The following is a 23,641-nucleotide window of genomic DNA, read 5'->3' on the forward strand; positions in this document are numbered from 1 at the left end:
TATATATATATATATATGTGTGTGTGTGTGTTTACATATTATTTGGGCATTATTTGTATACTAGAAATTGCTTAAGGGTACGCTCACACGAGCGTGAAAATCGGACGAGTGCAATGCGAGAAAGTGCAATGCGAGAAATTCTCGCATTGCACTCTGACCAATGTTAGGCAATGAGGTTGAGCTGTTGGTCAGCTTTTCTCGCATCCAGATTCTGGATGCGAGAAAAGCGGCAGCATGCTGCGATTGTCTGCGAGAGCCGTATCTCTCGCACCCATTCAAGTGAATGGATGCGAGAGATACATTGGACTGCACTCGGATGTTATCCCAGTGCAGTGCGATCTGCGCACAGGCTGACAGTGGAGGAGATGGGGGGATTAACCCCTTCCTCTCCTCCGCAGCGCCTGCACTCAGCTTCACAGCTGTGACCCGATCGCAAGATCGGGTTACAGTCGCATGACACCCGGCTCACGCTCGCAGCAGAGCCTGAGCCGGGGGACATTAGCATATCGCATCCGATGCTCTCGCATCGGATGCCATACGCTCGTGTGAGTCCAGCCTAATGATGATAGTTGTTGAGGCTATGTTGCCACATTTTACCTATGGCCACATTCTGCTAAATTATTCCTCTTTACCAAAAAGTACAGAGAGTCCTCGCGTGACCTTGTGCCCATTGGCTTCCAAAAACGTTGATCCATCTCTACACGTGCCTCTTTGCAGGAAGGTGTCAAAAGTGGAATGAACACGTATGAACTATATTTACCACTCACCCGACTGCATCATAGTATACGTGTGTATCCAGCTACTAAAGTATGGCGTTAAAATAGTTGGAAATGAAAGATAAAATAACATTGAACACTTGTGGCTTGAAATTTGGGAAATTAAGGAGTTAATTTTTGCCTCTGTTTTTGTGTTTCAGAAAGTGCTAAGGAAGCTTTAAGTAAAACCATGGTTGTGGAGCAGCTGGTAAAGCAGCTGAAGAGGGCAGAAAACCATGAAAGAGTGGAAATGATCATTGAGGTCCTCCAGATGCTGGCAGAGAACGGTGTGTATATGTATCATAGCGTGTATAGTGTTACCACCTCTCCAGCTCGGAAGCTTACCGCCTGTGTAATGAGTGGAGCGTTTCAGCTGGATGGAGAGGGTCTAGTGGGAAGCCATGTGTATCTAAACAGAACAGGTCAGCGAGATGGCTATGTGCAAGCTCCATGTTTGTGAAGAGAGCAGGATTTCACAGAGGATTGGCAGTAACTGGCATCTGTTAGTGCACACCATTATGTTTTCACTGCCAGATGGGACAAAGCAATTGCAATGTGTTCCTGGCTTAAACTGAATGTATCAATCCTTTGCCATCAACTTGACTATGAAGGTAAAAGTGTTCACAACCAGTATATATTTGCTAACGTGTAAAACATTCATGCATATTTGATAAGTCACTTGCTTATGGGAAAAGAAAAGATTTTGTAAACAGTTTGATATTTTAAATTAATTTGGCCATCGAATGGTGACTGTAGGAAAATTAAATTGAAAGAAATAGCATGCTGCGCCCTATTGCACTAAACTGGTTATCTAGCAAAACCACTAATTAAGAAAGCGAAAAATCCACTTAGAGGAATGCACTTTTTTTTATTAAAAGAAAACGTAGAAATACAGTACATATAAAAAACAATTATATATAACTATATTCCAACACTTCTATTGTTAAAGTGAACAACCACCTTTTATCTTTAGCTCATTGTTACCTGCAAAATTAGATGCTAATTTATTTTTCAATAGCATAAATTACAATTTTTGGCAATCACAGCATTGGTTTAACACATATAGAAATTAATGTCCCTTACATAATTTTAAAACCATATTCTGGCTGTCTACGGGCACCACAAGGGGGCGCTTAAGAGTTTACTGCATACAGTTTTACTTTAGGGTATAACTTAAATAGTTATATCACGTCAGCAGTGAATTTTTATGTTCCCTCAGAAAGCAGCCGTAACTTTTCATTTCAATTCATCTTTTTACTGAATGAAGAAAAGGAAACCTGTCAGCTCATTCATCCTACCCGAACCATGGGCAGCATAAATCAGAGCCTGACTACATGATTGCAGGAAGGTATGTTTCAGAGAAAACATAGTTTAAATATTTAACAGAAGACCATAGAGAGACTTGTCCAGCATGAACTCGGCCATCTCCCCACACTGTTCCAGGTGATTGACAGGTATCTCCCTATGTACACACAAGAAACACCTGTGGCACTAGATATCTCGTATCTGCCAATGGTCAATGGTTGAATCTTTAACGACTTCTCTTCTACATATCGTTTGTAAAGGTCTAGGCAGTCCACATTTAACTCTGCAATGACAGCTTGCTGGAGATTGTGCAGCTGTAGAAGTGCGGAGCTGGCTGTCAGACACAGCCAGACTCCCCATAGAAAAGATAAACATGATTTTGTTTTGTAATATTCATAAAGGTCGCTGGGCTGTAAGAGCTCTGCACTCCTTCACCAGAGAGAGCCAGTGCTTGTAGACCGCTTTGGGCGAGGTGTGTGACACTTATTCTACTCTTCAGGGTAGCATCCACCACCCCGCATCCAGTCACCATCATGGATCTAGTAGTAATAACTGTAAATAGTTTATTAATTCTTCCACCTTCATGACAGACATATATCACTAGTGATGGGCGAACCCCCCCAATGTTTAGTGTTCGGGAGACTCACCCGAATGTTTTGTAAAGTTCGCGTTTGGTTTCTCATATAACGCGAACTTGCGTCCGAACACCAAACTTGGAATTTACAGTTATGGGATGGGGTGGGGGAAGCTGTAAAATAAAGAATGCAGTTAATAATAAACATTATACTTATAGGTCCCAAGACGCATCCTGCAGACTCTGTCTCCCGCCGCTTGTGTTTCCAAGTCCGATCATCGCTGTGCCGCCCGGTAACCAAAGGACCTTCCTTGATGTCATAGCATGTGACCAATCACGTGTGAATGTTGTATTATTTCATTGGCTACAGAATGGTCACAGGGCTATGACGTCATGCTAGGTCCTGTCAGTGCATCTCGCCTGTACGCGATGCTCACCCAAGCATCTCAGTACTCGGTATACTCGGCGAGTGCCGTGTACCTGCGAGATGCTCGGGCACATGGTTGGCTCCCTGTCCCTGCATGTCAGCGCTCTTTACAGAGACAGCCCACATACAGGGATTGGCTGCCACAGCCGGTGATGAATAGCGGAGTCGGGAATCAGGTGATCAGGTTACTATGGCAACGATGGCAGCGGTAATGTCCCCGCTTAGCAACCCGCAGCTTCAGCTCACTCATTGAGTGATTAGGATGCATGGGAAGCAGCATCGTTCTTCCTCCCATCCCGTGCTGTCTGATATAGCAGAGCTGCATGGGTTGAAGGAGAAAGAAGACAGAAGACCAGGATTGTGAAGGGGAGAAAGGGAGTAATAAACATGGAGTCACTGAGTGTGTCTGTGTATTTATTTTTAATAAAGTATTTATTCTCTGTGTGGTGTCTTTTTTTTAACCCTTTATTGGAGATTCTTAATGGCCGGGTTAAACTTGCCTGACATTAAGAATCTCTGGCTTAATACTGACTAGGAAAAGAAAGCTGGAAGAGTTGGATACAGCGCCAGAAGATGGCACTTCTATGAAAGCGCCATTTTCGGGGGCAGCTGCGGACTGCAATTCACAGCAGGGGGGGTAGGCAGAAAGTTTGGCCAACCTGTGCTGCGGATTCCAATCCCCAGCTGCCTAGTTGTACCTGGCTGGACACAAATATTGGCGAAGTCCAAGTTGTTTTTTCTTTGTTTTTTTAATTATTTCATGACATTTATGAAATAATTAAAAAAAAGGCTTCCCTATATTTTTGGTTCCCAGCTTGGTACAAATAGGCAGCTGGGGGTTGGGGGCAGCCCATACCTGCCTGCTGTACCTGGCTAGCATACAAAAATATGGCGAACCCCACGTCATTTTCCTTTTAGTTTTATGGCAAAAAAAAAAAAAGGCTTCCCTGGATTTTCCATTGCCAGTGAAGGTAACACCAAGCAGTGGGGGTTAGCAGCCAGTAGCTGCTTTGATTACCCTTAGCTAGCAATAGAAAATGCAGTGGGAGCCCACGCATATTTTTTTTAATTATTTATTTAAAATAACTAAAAAAAAAATGGACTTCCCTGTATTTTGATTCCCTGACATCACAGTACTGTAAAAATAAATAAGTCATTAAAAAAATGACATAGCGCTCCACGGTATTTTTGCTTCTCAGCACAGATAAAGCAGATGGCTAGGACTGCCACCCCCATCTGTCTGATTTACCTTAGCTAGCAATCAAAAAACAGGGAAGCCCATTAATTTTTTTGGGTAATAAAGGGGTTAATACCAGCTTTGTATTCTCAGGTGATACTCAGCCCTAAATTCATTATGTCACGGCAAATTAGACATGGCCACCATGAATTTCTAGGAAACAGTAAAAAAAACACAACACAGAAAAAATTTTAATTAGAAATAAAACAAAAAAAAATGTAGATACTCCATCATTATTATAAAAAAAAGAGGGGCGGAGATGAGCGGGACGTAACATCCCGCCCACCTCCTTCATTCATTGCCGGCGGGACGCAGGTAAGTTGTTGTTCGTCATTCCCGGAGTGTCACACGAAGCGATTTGTGCTGCCATGGAAATGACAAACAACCGGCGTGCAAAAGGAGGAACGACATTATGGAAATGAACGATGTGTCAATGAGCAACGATAAGGTGAGTATTTTTGCTTGTTAACAGTCGTTCGGAGGTGTCACACGGTACAACATCTCTACCGTTGCCGGATGTGTGTCGAGAATTCCGTGACCCCGACGACATATCACACGATATATCGTACCATGTAACGCCGCCTTTAGTCTGACGTAATCCACTGGGACGGCAATGTCAACTCTGCTTCACCACTGTGCACAGACAGTGTCTATACACAGTGAGAAGCAAAGCACAATGTCAACTCTGCTTCATCACTGTGCACAGACAGTGTCTATACACAGTGAGAAGCAAAGCACAATGTCAACTCTGCTTCATCACTGTGCACAGACACAGTCTATACACAGTAAGAAGCAAAGCGCAATGTCAACTCTGCTTCATCACTGTGCACAGACAGTGTCTATACATAATGAGAAGCACAGAGAGCCATGTCAGGTCTGCTACATTGCTTTTGACAGAGCGATGAAGCAGAGGCTGACAGTGAGAGGATGATTGCACTTGCATCTCGCATTGCATCACCCCACTCTCAGGACAGGAGCGCCTCAGCTGCATGGAAATACATGCAGGTGACCCGCTGCTGTCGAGAGATTGTGCGCCATGATGCGATGACACTCGCTTTGATGACGTCATAGTCATGTGACCAGTCGGCAGCCAATGAGGTAATACAACATTCACACGTGACTGGTCACATGGGTATGACGTCACGGTCACGGCAGGTCCTTTTAGCCAGAGGTGCTTACAGGGAGGAACAGAAATGATTGGACGGATGTAGAAGCAGAAGCGCTGGGAGACAGAGTCTGCAGGACGCGTCGCGGGACCTGTAAGTATGATCATAATGATTTTTTAATAACGTGCTTTTTTTTAATAGCATATGGTTGGCCCATCCCTAATGGCCACACATATGGTTCTGCTGTAGCTGTTTCCCAATGTATTCTGTCTGGCCTATCCCGCTGACTGGGATACAGTTCTCCAGATGTTGGGCCAATTCCTCTGCTTCCCCCTGTGCTCTCTGTGGCTAACTGTGGTCCTCTCACTGCCTGTAACGGCTTCTAGTCACTCGACTTCCTTAGGCCAATCCCGAGGTACTCTCACTTTGGACGTTTGTTTACTCCTTGGATTCTTCTAAACCCATCCCAAGGTGAGCCTTAGGCTTCGGGCCACAGGAGGATACCTCCAGGTTCCCCAATGGACCCAGGTTAAAAGGTCACATCTTTACTCCAGGAACCCCACTACAGAATTGACTCCCTAGAGACCCATCTCTCTAGCCAACACTCTGGCCATCCATCACTACTTCCACCTTTCTTCCCAGCTCCCTTTCTTCCCAGGGAACTTAGCTTTACTACTACACCTATTTACTATGAAAGTCTATCTACATAACATCCTTATACTTTACATTACCATGTTAACACATTAATGGCACATAACAGGTCCCACTTCACATTACCATATACATAGTTATTACAGCACAATACACTTACAATTGACTTTACCAGCCCTCAGCACCAGGTGGTGCTGGAAGCTACACAATCTTAGCTCTGCTACATCGGGGAACTGCATACTCCCACGGCAGGACAGTCCATATAAAACGCACTTGTCATAATACACATAAAACAGTATAAAACTCATTAGGAGGGGGGCACCACAACCAACTCCTACATTTGTCTTTCTGATTGCTGTGTACATATCGCTGGGCCCCAAAATGATGTAAAAGTTAAACTACAGTCTTTGATGCAAAAAATGCAGGTTTATTGACTGAAAAATAAAAAGGTTATGTCTCTGAGAATATGTCAACTGAAACTTTTTTATTTGAAAATTTTATTTTTTAATCAGTTATACAAAAAAAATAAAGTAAACTATACACATATTGTATCACCATGACCATATTGACCTGTAGAACAGTCATTTTTTCTTGAAAAGTGAGTCTTAAAAACAAAAATGAAAAAACAGCAATTTTTTTTATGTTTTTCCCATTGTCCAGTAGATTATATGATAAAAATGAATGGTGTGATTCAAAACAACAACCCATCCTATAGAAAAAAAAAGCCTTTTTACAACTCTCTTTGGAAAAATATAGAAAGGTTATGCATCTTTTAAGGCAAGGAGGAAAAAATCATATCTGAAAAAAGGGGCCATACTTTAGTATCATGATTGAGGATGGAACAATGAGATCGTACCCTAAAGGGCGCTTTACACGCAGCGACATTGCTAGCGATGTCGCTCGTGAAAGCAGCCGCCCCCATCGTTTGTGCGTCACGGGCAAATCGCTGCCCGTGGCGCACAATATCGCTAGGAACCGTCACACGTACCTTCCCAGTGACGTCGCTGTGGCCGGCGAACAGCCTCTTTTCTATGGGGGCGGTTTGGGCGGCGTCACAGCGACGTCACATGGCAGGCGTCCAATAGAAGCGGAGGGACGGAGAGCAGCCGCATGAAAGTCACACCCACCTCATTGCCGGAGGACACAGGTACGGTGTTGTTCGTCGTTCCTGGGGTGTCACATGTAGCGATGTGTGCGGCCTTAGGAACCATGAACAACCTGCGTCCAGAACAAGGAACGACATTTTGGAAATGGACGACGTGTCAACAATCAACGATTTGGTGAGTATTTTGCATCGTTAGCGGTTGCTCGCACGTGTCACACGCAACGACGTCGCTGTCGAGGCCGGATGTGCATCACGAATTCCGTGACCCCCCAACGACATATCGTTAGCGATGTCGTTGCGTCTAACGGGGCCTTTAGGCTTATGGATCTAGAAGAGTTTTATCACTGCCTCATCTATCTGCTGAAAGTAAGAAAACCATTCCGGCTGTCAGGGTATTAGGAGTGGATTATATGAATTCAACGCCATTCCTTTTATAAGAAGTTTTCCATAATCACCTCTTTTTGTAGGAGGTAACACTGCTTCTAACCTAAAAAAAATCCTAATTTTGCAACTGAAAATTTCTTGTTTTTCTAGGTTTGGCCCATGGAGGCACTAATAAACATGTTACTCTTCTGAATATACTTACATTCTTTACAGTTTACACATTTGAACCTGCATGATACTTTTTGATTGTCTGTCATGATTTTTGGATCATGTATAGTCTACAAAATGTCTGTGGATCAAGGTTTTTTCTCCCTGGGATGGGATTCCCGATGTTGTGGCGAGAACAGATCTTTATCAGCATCTAACATACCACATACATTCTGAAAGTTTTTGCTAAGTATCTTGTGACAAAGGTTAAATCTCCCCACCAAGAAAATCTTAATGGCAATGTTTTTCATCCCTCTGGGGTCAGTATTTTTCTCTGATTTGCCCAAAGGACATGTCTATATTCATCTCTGAAAAGTTGCATGGGTATACTTTTTCCAGAAATTGCTGTTGAAGGTCTTTGGTTTTGGTCATTGAGTCTTCTGTCTTGAATCAATTTGTCAAAAATCTTAAGTATTGCCCCTTGGGATTATCCTTGTTGGGGGTAATGGGAGATGGCTTCAACAGATTAGAAGACTGTTGGTGGCTATGGATTTCTGATGGAGAGTGGATTCCCATGTGGTAGAAACCTTAATTGTTCCTATTTAGGTTTTCCACAAACTCCAGGAACTGGAGTTTGTAGACCCAACCATAGTATTAAAATGACATCTATAAACTTTCCCTTGAGACGATGGATAAGGTATATAGTGTTAACTTCTCCCTGAAGACAAAACAGACCTTTCACTAGCGCAGGTAAATATTTGAAAACTTGATCTGCAAGGACTGTCAATGGCAATCCTCCAGAGCTCTTCATAGAGGTAGGAATTCAGATCACATCCCTATTTGGTATGTGGTTTTTAATTTGTATTATTTTTCAGTATTTCTCTAGAAACTATTCATGTTATTCTACTCCTTCTAAACATTTGATATTTTATACTTCTGTTTTTGTCTGATCTGAAATTAAGTTATACATATATAGATCACATAGCTAAAACGTATACCCAAATATTACATCCAGATATGCATTTTAGTGAATTATGTTAATCGTTTTATAACATATATTAATGTGGCATAATTTTTTACTTTGCTCCTAATTAGAGTTGAGCGCGGTTCGTGGTTCGTGGTTCTCCAGTTCTAGGCTCGAGTGATTTTGGGGCATGTTCTAGATCGAACTAGAACTCGAGCTTTTTGCAAAAGCTCGATAGTTCTAGAAACGTTCGAGAACGGTTCTAGCAGCAAAAAACAAGCTAAATCATAGCTTGGTTTCTGCTGTAATAGTGTAAGTCACTCTGTGAATCACACTATTATGACATTTCAGTGTATAGTGTGCGTGAACAGCGCCTTCAGATGACTGCTGTTTGTATAATGGCGATCGCCATTTTTTTTTTTTTTTGTCTTCCGTCCCTAAACGCGCGCGTCTTGTGGGGCGGGCCAGCATGTCAGCCAATCCCAGACACACACACAGCTAAGTGGACTTTGAGCCAGAGAAGCAACGGCATGTGTGATAGGATCTGCATGTCACATGTCCCTGCATTATAAAACCGGACATTTTCTTCCAGCACGCCATTATCTGCCTTCTGCGTCTTTGGTGTCAGACATCACTGTCGCAGCTCCGTCCTCCTGAGTCCTATAGCCGATACAGCTGTATGCGCTGCATACACAGCGTTAGACAGCTTAGGGAGAGCACTTTATAGCAGTCCTTTTAAGGGCTCAAACCGGCAGGGTCAGAGAGCCATAGGTGACAGGTCCTGCAAACAGCAACAGCGTCTGTGTAGCCAAGGTCAGGGATTTCCTCCCTGCATTTCACCATTAGGAGGGAATAGAAAGGCAGGCTTCCATTCCTCTACCCAGACCCCACAATCCTGCCACTGTACCCTCTTGTCCTCTGCACACTCCAACTCATTCTAACTAAGCCATTATACTAGCAAACACTCAGTGTACCTAGTGGCATCCTATCTGTGGCTATTGGACTTTGCTATAGTCCCACTAGTGCAAAGACATTTGCAGAGCACGTCTGCCTGCATTGCACACTCCAACTTTTTTAAACTAAGCCATTTTACTAGCAAACACTCAGTGTACCTAGTGGCATCCTAAACGTGGCTATTGGACTTTGCTATAGTCCCACTAGTGCAAAGACATTTGCAGAGCGCATCTGCCTGCATTGCACACTCCAACTTTTTTAAACTCAGCCTTTATACTAGCAAACACTCAGTGTACCTAGTTGTATCCTAAACATGGCTATTGTACTTTTGTCTATTCACACTATTGTAAACATATTTGCAGCACGTCTGCCTGCATTGCACACTCAAACTTTTTTAAACTCAGCCATTATACTAGCAAACACTCAGTGTACCTAGTTGTATCCTAAACGTGGCTATTGTACTTTTGTCTATTCACACTATTGTAAACATATTTGCAGCATGTCTGCCTGCATTGCACACTCTAACTTTTTTAAACTCAGCCATTATACTAGCAAACACTCACTGTACCTAGTTGTATCCTAAACGTGGCTATTGTACTTTTGTCTATTCACACTACTGCAAATCTATGTGCAGCACCTCTGCATGACAACCTCCTGCTCTGTTTTTAATAAGCTATAATGATAGCACAAAATACTGCCATTTAGTGGCATCATAGAACTGGCGGTTGTATTCCATTAGTGCCCCACTGGTGACAAGCTATTTCTAGCACCTCTACATCACACCCTCATGCACATTTTGATACGCCAATGTTATAGCAAACTCATGGAATTCATTGCTGCATTTCATAATTCGGAGGGATAGAAAGTCAGGCTTCCTTTAGCTTTTCCTTCTGTTCATAGACAGCATCTCCAAGACAAATTTCCCCTCCACGTCTAAGTGTGGAGAGTCAGCTAGTGCGCATGCGTGTGCCGATGTACCCCAGCTGCAGCATAATTACAGTGTTTTGCCTAGTGAGTATGCTCAGCCTGACTGTGTTATTCCTGACGCTAAGTCTTCTTTTCGGGATACAGCGCATGCTCCCACACTAAGTGTGAAAAGCCTCTTTGCACAGGTGCTTGCATTCCGTGCCGGGTCTAAGTCCTGTTTTGTGCCTAGACACCATGCTAAAGCTGATAGTCTTTTTTCAGAGACTGTATTTCATGCTACTAAGCATGCTCAGGCACTTCCTGCATCAGAGACTAGGTCCGGTAATGAACTCTTTGGCCCTGGCCCTGATGTGGGGGTCCCATATAGACCACAGGGCATCAGGTGTCCTCCCAAATGGCTTGCAGAGGCCCACACCTATGACTTGTCACCGCATTATTGATGGTCAGACGATGACTGGTGAGGTGTTTGGGTCATGGCAGCCATGAGGTCATAATTGAAGTTGCGTTTCCAAATAGGACGCTAGTTATGCCACTGATGACGTGTCACTCTACTTTTGTCTCCAGGAGGTGCATTGTGGTTCACCCTGGTTTGGGGCGGACCCAGGTTATAAAAGGGGCTGGAGCCAACAAGGAGGTGCGCAGTCTTCTATTATGCTCCGAAAGAGCACACCTCCATGTGTTGAACCCATTGCGGCTTTAGGCCAGAGGTAGGCAGGGATAGGGTGGTGGATGCAGGCCACCACCACAGTTGGTAACGCAGAACGGTTAAGACCAGCTCCTGTCCTAACAGTCCTGCTTGTGCAGCCCAGTGGCATTAACAGGCCTGCTGCTGCTGATGCGCCTGCTGTCCACAGGTGTGGCCCCTACGCACACGGTCAGCATACTCAATGGCCCCTGTGTTGTTAACAGGGAGTTCCTGGGCTGGGTGGGCATGTGGACCCTGTGACGCTAACAGGGCTCACAGTCTCCAGATCCGAATGGCGTCTAACTCGGTTCAGGCTACTATTAGTTTCATAGCCACACAGCTCTGTATCCTCCACCAAACCTTCAAGTTGCCAACCTCTCCTTTTCCAACTGGGAGCACGGTGGACACTGACTGCTGATGGGGATATATACCTTTCTCTTTCTTTTCTTATTAATTTTCGTTATATAGCGGTCACAGATTATATACCACTTTATCCAAATCTGCCAGTCCCACTGTAACAGATGTTGTTTCTTCAGCAAATGTTACAGTTGCTTAACCACCAAATCCACAGACCAAAACTTTTTTCCCCTTTCCAACACACCTGTTCCCCTTTCCAACAGCATCTGTCCTTTTTCAACTCATTTTGGGATATGACCAAAAGTGCAACTGTGCAGGGACACCGTACTCAACGCCATCTCAGCACAGCAGCCATCCCTCGGTCCCTCCCATGTGGACAAGTAAAAGACCATTTCCTCCTATCCATGACAAAGCGTTGAGATTCACTCTGTGCAGCACTGGTGTTTAGTGGAAAAGTAGATCTAAGATTGCGTACCACATTCTGCAGATACTCCTGTATACGTGCGTCTATTTCTATGGCAGGAATTAGTTCGCCAAATTTTGTCTTGTACCGGGGATCTAACAGTGTGGCAACCCAGTATTCAGGATTACTTCAAATTCATACAATCCGAGGGTTATGTAGGTAGTGCAGCAAGAAGGCGCTCATGTGTCTTGTGCATCCAGGAGGACCAAGTCCTTGGTGTGTTGGTGGCAGAGAGGTGAGAATCGTGCATCCTTCCTCTGCCCTCTACCCACAACCTCGCACAACCGAAATGTGAGCAAGCTCTCACTCATCTGCTGAGTCTTCCATGCCCATCGCCAGTTCGTCCTCCATTTCTTCATGGGCTCCTGCACTTTCATCAACACTTTTTGCTGATACTATGCGCCCTTGTTAATCCCTCTCCCTCACCATGACTGCCGCATAGGTGCCGCTGACCATCTGGACCTCGTAGATCTTGTTATCCCTTCCGCATATGACTCCTCCTGTACTTCCTCCCCTTCCTCTTGTCCCAACACCTGACTCCGAATAATAATTACAGTGTGCTCCATCATGTAGATGACCAGAATTGTCACGCTGAGAATGACATTGCCAGTGCTAAACATCTTCGTCGACATTTGTGAACTGTGTAGCAGGGTGCATAGGTCCTTGATCTGACACCACTCCAGCAGCGTGATCTGCACCACCTCTTGATCAAGTTATCCCAGGCTATATGTCATACCATATTTCAGCAGGGCTCTGCGGTGCTGCCACACACGCTGCAACATGTGCAGATTCCAATTCCTGCGTGTCGGAACATCGCATTTCCGGCGTTTAAGTGCCAGACCCTAAGACTTCCGGAGTGATGAAAGTTGTGGAGCTGCTGTGTGCGCACGATGGAAGTGAGCACATAGCGAGCGTGCACGCTGCACAAGGCCATGTAGGCCGTGATGGTGTTTTAAAAATTGCTGGAGAATCAGATTCAACACGTGAGCCATACAAGGCACGTGTGTCACATTGCCCTGAGGATGGCCCGCAGCCAGGTTTGCATCATTGCCGCACACGGCTGTTAAGTCACCAACGGAGTCCGCTCCGGCAATTTGTACTCCAGTCGCCAGGTGACAACGTGTTCCTTTCATGCATAGTGCTGATGATGGGAGAGGAGTCGATGCCAGCGGCGCAGGTGGACGCAGGTTATGCTCACCCACTGGGCTGCATTACCTTGACAGATGCAGAATCTCTGGCTGAATGTAGCTGGTGGGTATCTCACAGATGAAATACCATCATTCAGCTACAACCAATGTGAAGACACCACACCCTTTTTTATGCCTATCCTGTCTGCAGACCACTGCCAGACATAGCTATGAACCTCTGGTTAATTTTACCCCCAGTTCAGTTTTATGATTTTGTGTGCTTGTTACCTGACTACTTTTCCTGCTTGCTGTTTATGTACCTTGTTGGCCGATCCGCATTTCACCTCTGCTTGTTTTCTGATTAAGTCATGGCCGTCCCATTCTGTTCCTGTTCCTCAATTAATGTTTTGACCCTGCCTGACTACTATTCTCTGGAATAGCGGTGTGACTCACATTTCCCATACATTTCAAAGTAAAACTTTGACCGCCTGATGGCATTGAGCTCTGCTGCCAGCATAGTAAGGAGGTGTGTGGTAGTCCTTGTGCGCAGTTGCAAGGAAGGGTGGCCTGACCACACAGGGTTTGCGCCAAGGTGGAGGACCCACACGAGGTTGAAGAGGCAGAAGCAGTGTATTAACTTCTACATACAGAACAAGGATTGAAACAACTCGTGGGGACGGCAAGACTTGTACAGCAGACCCTTCTCCATCTCTCACCATAGTTTGCCAGTGCCCAGTCAGTGACATGTAACGTCCCTATCCATGCTTACTGGTCCAAGTATCGGTGGTGAAATGCACCTGTTCACACACAGAGTTTCTCAAGGAAGCGGTGATGTTGTGTGCGACATGCTGGTGTAGCGCAGGCACACCTTTCTTAGAGAAGTAGTGGCGACTGGGCATCTGGTACTGGGGCACAGTGACAGACATAAGGTCTCTAAAATCCTGTGTGTCCACCATGCGGAAAGGCAGCATTTCGGTAGCCAACAGCTTACAGAGGGATAGAGTCAACCTCTTAGCTTTGTCATGGGTCGCAGGAAGTGGCCTTTTATTTGACCACATCTGAGGGACAGAGATCTGGCTGCTGTGTGTAGACGGTGTTGAGTAGGGTGTCCCTGGAAAAATGCAGGTTTGTGAGGAAAGTGCAGGCGGAGACATGATGTTGCCTTCATCTTGCCTTCAGATCTGTTCATCTTGTATCATTTTTAAAAAACACAGCAAGCAAGGGTTACTCCAAGCGGAGTCTACCTTTTTTCCAAAAATTGGGCACACAGACACCCCATCAGTGGCAGCACTTGTGCCATAGCTGCAAACAGGATGTTTTGATTTGCATCAAGCACATTCAAAAATACGCCATAATTAACCGTCCCCAGGATGACACCGGGGTAGGTAGATAAAGTCTTTGCTGAACCATGACTTGGTCATCTTGTCTCCTTTTAAAAACAATGTAAGCAAGGGTTACTCCAAGCGGAGCCTCCCTTTTTTCCAAAAATTGTGCCCCACACACACCCACCCATTCAGTGGCAGCACTTGTGCCCTAGTTGCAAACAGGATGTTTTGATTTGCATCAAGCACATTCCAAATCCACAAGCATTTACTCTCCCCAGGATGACACAGGGGTAGTAAATTCATTCTGGATCCATGACTTGTTCATTTTGATGAACGTCAGTCTGTCCACATTGTCACTGGACAGACGCGTGCGCTTATCTGTCAGCACACACCCAGCAGCACTGAAGACACGTTCAGAGACAACGCTAGCAGCTGGACACGACAAAATCTTCAAGGCGTAACTGGAGAGCTCTGGACATTTTTCTAGATTTGAAGCCCAAAAGGAGCAAGGCTCCATTTGAAAAGTCATTGCATCGATGTTCATTTGGAGATACTCCTGTATCATCCTCTCCATCCGTTGACTATGTGTCAGAGTTGTTGTCTCTGGTGGCCTTGCAAAGGAGGGTCTAAAAAAATTATTAAAAGATTCCATAAAATTGCTGTTACCAGCACCAGATCCGGTCCTACTGGTACGGGTAGACTGTTGAAGATGACGAGGCCGTCCCATGTTTGTCAAGTTCCAACTGGAAGAATCACTCCCTTCACCTGCACGGTTGTTTGGTGGAAAAACCGAGCTAAGATCGAGTAACAGCTTCTGCTGATACTCCTGCATACGTGCGTCCCTTTCTATGGGTGGAATTATGTCACAAAATTTGGACTTGTACCGGGGATCTAATAGTGTGGCAAGCTAGTAGTCATCATCACTTCTAATTTTGACAATACGAGGGTCATGTTGGAGGTAGTGCAACAAGAAGGCACTCATGTGTCTTGCGCAGCCATGCGGACCAAGTCCACGCTGTGTTTGTGGCATAGAGGTGCTAACCGTTCTTTCTTCCTCTGACATCTCCCCCCAACCTCTTTCAACTGAAATTTGACCAAGCTCCCCCTCATCTGCTGAGTCTTCCATGTCCATGGACAGTTCGTCCTCCATATCTTCATGTCCTCCTGCACCTTCCTCAACATCTCTCCTGCTACCATGCGCCCTTGTTGATCCCTGTCCCCCATGGTCCCATGCCTGCCGCGTTGGTGATGATGAACGTCTGGACCTTGGTGATGTTGTTGTGTCTTGCGCATATGAATCCTCCTGTAGTTCCTCCCCTTCCTGTTGTCCCACCCCCTGACTCCGAATAGTGTTTAGCGTGTGCTCCAGCATGTAAATGACTGGAATCGTCATGATGATAATGGCATTGTCAGCGCTAAACATATTCGTCGCCATGTCGAAACTGTGCAGAAGGGTGCATAGGTCCTTGATCTGAGATCACTCCATCAGGGTGATCTGCCCCACCTCTGCATCTCGTTGGCCCAGGCTATACGTCATGACGTATTGCACCATGGCTCTGCGGTGCTGCCACAGTCGCTGTAACATGTGGAGAGTTGAATTCCAGCGTGTCGCCACATCGCATTTCAGGCGATGAACCGGCAGGCCGAAAGACTTCTGGAGCGATGCAAGTCGCTCAGCTGCGGCGCTTGAACGGCGGAAGTGAGCAGACAGTTTTCGTGCCCTGTTCAGAAGGCCATCTAGGCCGGGATAGTGTGTTAAAAATTGCTGGACGACAAGGTTCAACACGTGAGCCATACAAGGTACGTGTGTCACCTTGCCCAGGTGAAGTGCCGCACCCAGGTTTGCAGCATTGTCGCACACGGCCTTACCAGGCTGCAGGTTGAGTGGAGACAACCATTTATGAAACTCGGACCGCAGAGCTGACCACAACTCCTCAGCTGTGTGACTCTTATTCCCAAGACATGTCAAGCTAAAGACCGCCTGATGCCGTTGCGCTCTGCTGCCAGCATAGTAATGAGGGTTGCGTGATTCCTTCTGCGCAGTGAGAACGCTGGTGGCCTGACCAGGCAGGCTTGGGGCGGAGGTGGAGGACCCAGATGAGGTGGAGGATGCAGAAGCAGTGGCGGAACTTGGACAGACAGAGGATTGACACACAAGTCGTGTGGACGGCAAGACTTGTGCAGCAGACCCTTCACCATCTATCACCATAGTTACCCAGTGGCCAGTCAGCGACATGTAACGTCCCTGTCAATGCTTACTGGTCCAAGTATCGGTGGTGAAATGCACCCGTTCACACACAGAGTTTCTCAAGGAAGCGGTGATGTTGTGTGTGACATGCTGGTGTAGCGCGGGCACACCTTTCTTAGAGAAGTAGTGGCGACTAGGCATCTGGTACTGGGGCACAGCGACAGACATAAGGTCTCTAAAATCCTGTGTGTCCACTAGGCGGAAAGGCAGCATTTCGGTAGCCAACAGCTTACAGAGGGATAGAGTCAACCTCTTAGCTTTGTCATGGGTCGCAGGAAGTGGCCTTTTATTTGACCACATCTGAGGGACAGAGATCTGGCTGCTGTGTGTAGACGGTGTTGAGTAGGGTGTCCCTGGAAAAATGCAGGTTTGTGAGGAAAGTGCAGGCGGAGACATGATGTTGCCTTCATCCAACGTTGGTGCTATCGATGTTTGAGAGAGCTGTACACAATCACTTGTTTCCCCTTCCAAACCAACTGACGACCTACCAAGCAAACTGCCTGTTGCGGTTACAGTGGTGGAAGTTGTGGGTGGAAAAACAGGTGTGACAGCTGTCCCCACAGTCCTAGAAGATGATGAGCGCGCGGATGCACTGGAAGGGGCAGGCAGTGGATGGTTGGCTCCGCTAGGCCGCATTGCAGCACGGTGAGCTTCCCACCAGGCCATATGATATTTATTCATGTGACGATTCATGGAAGAAGTTGTCAAACTGCTGAGGTTTTGACCTCTACTAAGATAACCATGCCAAATGTTACAGATCACATAATTAGGGCGATCTTTTTTTATGTCAAAAAAGGACCAGGCTAGGCAAGGCTTAGAGGCCATGCGACCTGTTGATCCACCCCGAATAATGCTCAGAGGCAGAGTGTTGGCTGAGGATGCAGTTGTAGATGTGCTACCAGTGCTCCGACTGTGTCCAGGAAGGCGCAAGGTTACTTCGACGTCGGTTGCATCCTCCTCCACCGCCTCTGTTGACCTCCTCGAGTGTCTGACTGTGGGTTGACAGTAGGTGGGATCTAGGACTTCATCATCAATTGTTGTGTTTGCACTCCCCTCCCCCTCAGACAGAGCCTTTTCTTGCCCTGACCGAATATTTAAGTTGTCATCCCAATCGGGTATCTGCGTCTCATCTTCATCAGTATGTTCCTCATTGTCTATAACCACATTTGTTGGAAAGGCAGCATTTTGGTAGCCAACAGTTTGCAGATGATGAAAGTCAACCTCCAAGCCATGTCATGCCCTTCTAAAAGCATGTAAAACACAGCGAGGGGACTCCAACCACAGTCTCCCTCGTTTCCACTAACTGGGCCACACACACCCCACTTGACCGGCATCGGTTGAGCCCCCTTTTGAAAAAGAAAAAGATGCTTTGCATGAAGCACTCTCAAAAATACGCGTGCCTTTCCCGTCCCCTGGCTGACCCAGGGGAAGAAAAGTCCTCTGAGAGCCATGACTTGTTCATCTTGGTTCTTTTAGAGACACAGCGAGGGGACTCCAACCACAGTCTCCCTCGTTTCCACTAACTGGGCCACACACACCCCACTTGACTGGCATCGGTTGAGCCCCCTTTTGAAAAAGAAAAAGATGCTTTGCATGAAGCACTCTCAAAAATACGCGTGCCTTTCCCGTCCCCTGGCTGACCCAGGGGAAGAAAAGTCCTCTGAGAGCCATGATTTGTTCATTTTGGGTCTTTTAGAAACACAGCGAGGGGACTCCAACCACAGTCTCCTTCGTTTCCACTAACTGGGCCACACACACCCCACTTGACTGGCATCGGTTGAGCCCCCTTTTGAAAAAGAAAAAGATGCTTTGCATGAAGCACTCTCAAAAATACGCGTGCCTTTCCCGTCCCCTGGCTGACCCAGGGGAAGAAAAGTCCTCTGAGAGCCATGACTTGTTCATCTTGGTTCTTTTAGAGACACAGCGAGGGGACTCCAACCACAGTCTCCCTCGTTTCCACTAACTGGGCCACACACACCCCACTTGACTGGCATCGGTTGAGCCCCCTTTTGAAAAAGAAAAAGATGCTTTGCATGAAGCACTCTCAAAAATACGCGTGCCTTTCCCGTCCCCTGGCTGACCCAGGGGAAGAAAAGTCCTCTGAGAGCCATGACTTGTTCATCTTGGTTCTTTTAGAGACACAGCGAGGGGACTCCAACCACAGTCTCCCTCGTTTCCACTAACTGGGCCACACACACCCCACTTGACTGGCATCGGTTGAGCCCCCTTTTGAAAAAGAAAAAGATGCTTTGCATGAAGCACTCTCAAAAATACGCGTGCCTTTCCCGTCCCCTGGCTGACCCAGGGGAAGAAAAGTCCTCTGAGAGCCATGACTTGTTCATCTTGGTTCTTTTAGAGACACAGCGAGGGGACTCCAACCACAGTCTCCCTCGTTTCCACTAACTGGGCCACACACACCCCACTTGACTGGCATCGGTTGAGCCCCCTTTTGAAAAAGAAAAAGATGCTTTGCATGAAGCACTCTCAAAAATACGCGTGCCTTTCCCGTCCCCTGGCTGACCCAGGGGAAGAAAAGTCCTCTGAGAGCCATGATTTGCTCATTTTGGGTCTTTTAGAAACACAGCGAGGGGACTCCAACCACAGTCTCCCTCGTTTCCACTAACTGGGCCACACACACCCCACTTGACTGGCATCGGTTGAGCCCCCTTTTGAAAAAGAAAAAGATGGCATGAAGCACTCTCAAAAATACGCGTGCCTTTCCCGTCCCCTGGCTGACCCAGGGGAAGAAAAGTCCTCTGAGAGCCATGACTTGTTCATCTTGGTTCTTTTAGAGACACAGCGAGGGGACTCCAACCACAGTCTCCCTCATTTCCACTAACTGGGCCACACACACCCCACTTGACTGGCATCGGTTGAGCCCCCTTTTGAAAAAGAAAAAGATGCTTTGCATGAAGCACTCTCAAAAATACGCGTGCCTTTCCCGTCCCCTGGCTGACCCAGGGGAAGAAAAGTCCTCTGAGAGCCATGATTTGTTCATTTTGGGTCTTTTAGAAACACAGCGAGGGGACTCCAACCACAGTCTCCCTCGTTTCCACTAACTGGGCCACACACACCCCTCTTGACTGGCATCGGTTGAGCCCCCTTTTGAAAAAGAAAAAGATGCTTTGCATGAAGCACTCTCAAAAATACGCGTGCCTTTCCCGTCCCCTCGCTGACCCAGGGGAAGAAAAGTCCTCTGAGAGCCATGATTTGTTCATTTTGGGTCTTTTAGAAACACAGCGAGGGGACTCCAACCACAGTCTCCCTCGTTTCCACTAACTGGGCCACACACACCCCACTTGACTGGCATCGGTTGAGCCCCCTTTTGAAAAAGAAAAAGATGCTTTGCATGAAGCACTCTCAAAAATACACGTGCCTTTCCCGTCCCCTGGCTGACCCAGGAGAAGAAAAGTCCTCTGAGAGCCATGACTTGTTCATCTTGGTTCTTTTAGAGACACAGCGAGGGGACTCCAACCACAGTCTCCCTCGTTTCCACTAACTGGGCCACACACACCCCACTTGACTGGCATCGGTTGAGCCCCCTTTTGAAAAATAAAAAGATGCTTTGCATGAAGCACTCTCAAAAATACGCGTGCCTTTCCCGTCCCCTGGCTGACCCAGGGGAAGAAAAGTCCTCTGAGAGCCATGATTTGTTCATTTTGGGTCTTTTAGAAACACAGCGAGGGGACTCCAACCACAGTCTCCTTCGTTGCCACTAACTGGGCCACACACACCCCACTTGACTGGCATCGGTTGAGCCCCCTTTTGAAAAAGAAAAAGATGCTTTGCATGAAGCACTCTCAAAAATACGCGTGCCTTTCCCGTCCCCTGGCTGACCCAGGGGAAGAAAAATCCTCTGAGAGCCATGTCCACATTGTCAGTGGATAGACGCGTGTGCTTATCTGCCAGCAGACCACCAGCAGCACTGAAGACAGGTTCCGAGAGAACGCTGGCTGCAGGACATGACAAGATCCCCAAGGCGTACGTGGCGAGCTCAGGCAATTTATCCAGATTGGAAGCCTAAAATGAGCAGGGCTCAAGTTGCACAATAATGGAATCGATGTTTCCTTGCATATACTCATATATCTGTGTGTCCTCCTCTTTTTCCTTGTCCAGCTCTTTTGTTTTCACATGAGTATATGTCCTTGTCACTTTCCCATGTGTTGTGAGTTGTTTGTCACCTTTTGGACACCTTTGAGGGTGTTTTCTAGGTGTTTTTCTGTGTTTGTGATTGCCTGCCATTGTTTCCTATGCAGTTCGAGTTCGGTTCGTCGAACGTTCGACGAGCCGAACTCGAACGGGAGCTCCGTTCGGCGAACCGACCTCGAGCCGAACCGGGACCGGTTCGCTCATCTATACATATATATTCTACACTTATATACTATGTACTTACATCCATTGATAGTTTGTTTCAAAAGCTTGGTTCCCAGTTAGCATCTGAATTATTTTCAATGACGTTCTTAACATTTTTTGCTAACTAATCTGAGAGCAATGTGAAGACCTAAATTTCATACAGCCAATGTAACAAACCTATTATCAGAGACACACCAAAAAAATCAATAGGTAAACCATAAAAAAACAAAAGGGTGCTACAGAAAGCCTCATGAATAATTGATACTTTTATTGAAACAATATGATAACATAACACCATTCACACCCACAAAAATTTTGAGATAAGTTTAGACCAGGGGTCTCAAACAAGCACCCTGAGAGCAGTATGTGGGCCCTGTTTCATGTAGCCCACAGGCACCGTAGACCCCTTGGTAATCATGGCCCTGTCCAGGGGGCCAACAAAGTCAACGCTTTATTTTAATTGAATGTTCATCCACATACACACATTCACACACATTCAATTGAAATGTATTGCCACACAGAGACCAGCGCTTTGCACTGCAAAGCCAATGCAGGCCATCAGATAGTCAATCAGAGGCCGGCAACTGACGTTAGCGTGCCGGCATGGCAGTGACGTTATCTACCACCATGCTGGCACGCCAACGTCAGTCATCGGCCTCTAATTAGCCACTGGCTGGCCTAGACAGTCAAAGGGTCTACAGTGCCGGTGGGCTGCATGTGCAGAAAAGAGGATAAGAAGGGAAAGGAGGACAGGTGAGAAGAATCTCTTTTATGTGTATGTGAAGAATGGAACAATTGGGGAGATTACTACCGGATGGCGGTCATTAATACAGGATGGGGATCAGGATAGGTACATTATTACAAGGGGATCAGAATGGAGACATCACTGCAAGATGAGGACCGGGATGGGAGATATTCCTGCAAAAAGGAGACAAAGATAGGCACATTACTACTAGAAGGAGATAAAGATGGGCACATTACTAAAAGATGGGGACTAGGATGGGTGACATTATACAATATGACGACTAGAATGGGGCATTAATACAGGATGGGCACATTACTCAAAGAGGAACACGATGGGGACATTACTACAAGATGGAGACAAGGTAGGGCACATTACTACAAGAGAAGGACTAGGATGGGGGACATTACTACAAGATGGGGATAAGGATGGGCACATTATTACAAGATGAGGACCAAGATGGGGGATATTACTACAAGATCGGGACAAGGATGGGCACATTACTAAAAGATGAGGACCAGGATGGGGACATTACAACAAGATGGGGACCAGGATGGTCCCATTACTACAAGGGGACTATGCTGGGGACATTACTACGAGATTGGGACATGGATTGGCACAATATTACAAGATGAGGACCGAGATGGGGGCATTACTACAAAATGAGGACCAGAATGAGGACATTACTATAAAATGTAGACAAGGATCAGGACATTATTACAAGAAAGGAACAAGGATGAGCATATTACTATAAGAAAGTGGCCAGAATGTGGACTTTACTACAAGAAAAGGACCAGGATGCGGGACATTACTCCAAAATAAAGACCAAGATGGGGACTTTACTAGAAGAAGGGGACCAGGATGGGGACATTACTAAAGATGGAGACCAGGATGAGAACATTAGTAAAATATGGGGACCAGGATGGGGACACAAATACAAGATGTTGGCCAAAATTACTATATTATGCAAATTGTAAGACAATATTACTGTGTTGGTGGAAATAAAGTAAAAATTAAAAAACATTTCAAAATAAAAGCATGAAAAAAATATTTTGCCACTAAAAATGCTGTTTTGTATATAAACTAAAGTAAACAAAAATATGCAGGTTTGTAATCACCACATCTGTAACGACCCAATCTATAAAACCATACTATAACCCATACAATTTATTTTATGTAAAGAAATAAAATAAACATGCCAAAAATGTTCAAAAAAGTTATTAAAAGGTGCATAGAAATAAAATATGAACAAAAAGCAACACGCTGCCAGCTTACCTCAGTCAATGTTCATATGATTTCGCTCTGATCTGGGTGGAATCTGCACGGAGGACTCAGTGGTAGCTCACAGCATTGTATAGAAGAAAAATAGGAATTTTCATCCCTTGTGATATCAAAAAGTCCCAGGTATGTATAAGCGTAGCTCTGCTAAAGGAATTCGCACCGTTGCATTTACAATCACGAAATTTTGCACAGACACCTGATTTGACTCAGGGAACATGATAGACTATGTTTTGAGGGGAAAATTTGCCAAATAACCTGCTTACATTAACCCCTTCAGCCCCCGGGCACTTTCCGTTTTTGCGTTTTTGTTTTTTGCTCCCCTTCTTCCGAGATGCGTAACTTTTTTATTTTTCCATCAATCTTGCCATATGAGGGCTTGTTTTTTGCGGGACGAGTTGTACTTTTAAATGAAACCATAAGTTTTACCATATAGTGTACTGGAAAACGGCAAAAAAATTCCAAGTGCGGAAAAATTGCAAAAAAAGTGGGATTGTACAATAGTTTTTGGGATATTTTATTCACCG

At 45.8% G+C, this 23,641-nt stretch overlaps 1 protein-coding gene across 2 annotated transcripts in view; it reads left to right on the plus strand.

The window, feature by feature from the left end:
• The window catches only part of LOC142311030 (rap1 GTPase-GDP dissociation stimulator 1-like), a 331,284-nt gene that overhangs the window by 190,106 nt on the left and 117,537 nt on the right, over positions 1-23,641 (plus strand). For both annotated transcript variants that reach the window (XM_075349022.1, XM_075349021.1), the window contains one exon: positions 917-1,042. In XM_075349022.1, coding sequence (XP_075205137.1) covers positions 917-1,042 — 126 coding nt within the window. The remainder of the gene's footprint in view (positions 1-916; positions 1,043-23,641) is intronic.

This window comes from Anomaloglossus baeobatrachus, chromosome 5 (assembly GCF_048569485.1).
Source record: "Anomaloglossus baeobatrachus isolate aAnoBae1 chromosome 5, aAnoBae1.hap1, whole genome shotgun sequence".
NCBI lineage: Eukaryota > Metazoa > Chordata > Amphibia > Anura > Aromobatidae > Anomaloglossus > Anomaloglossus baeobatrachus.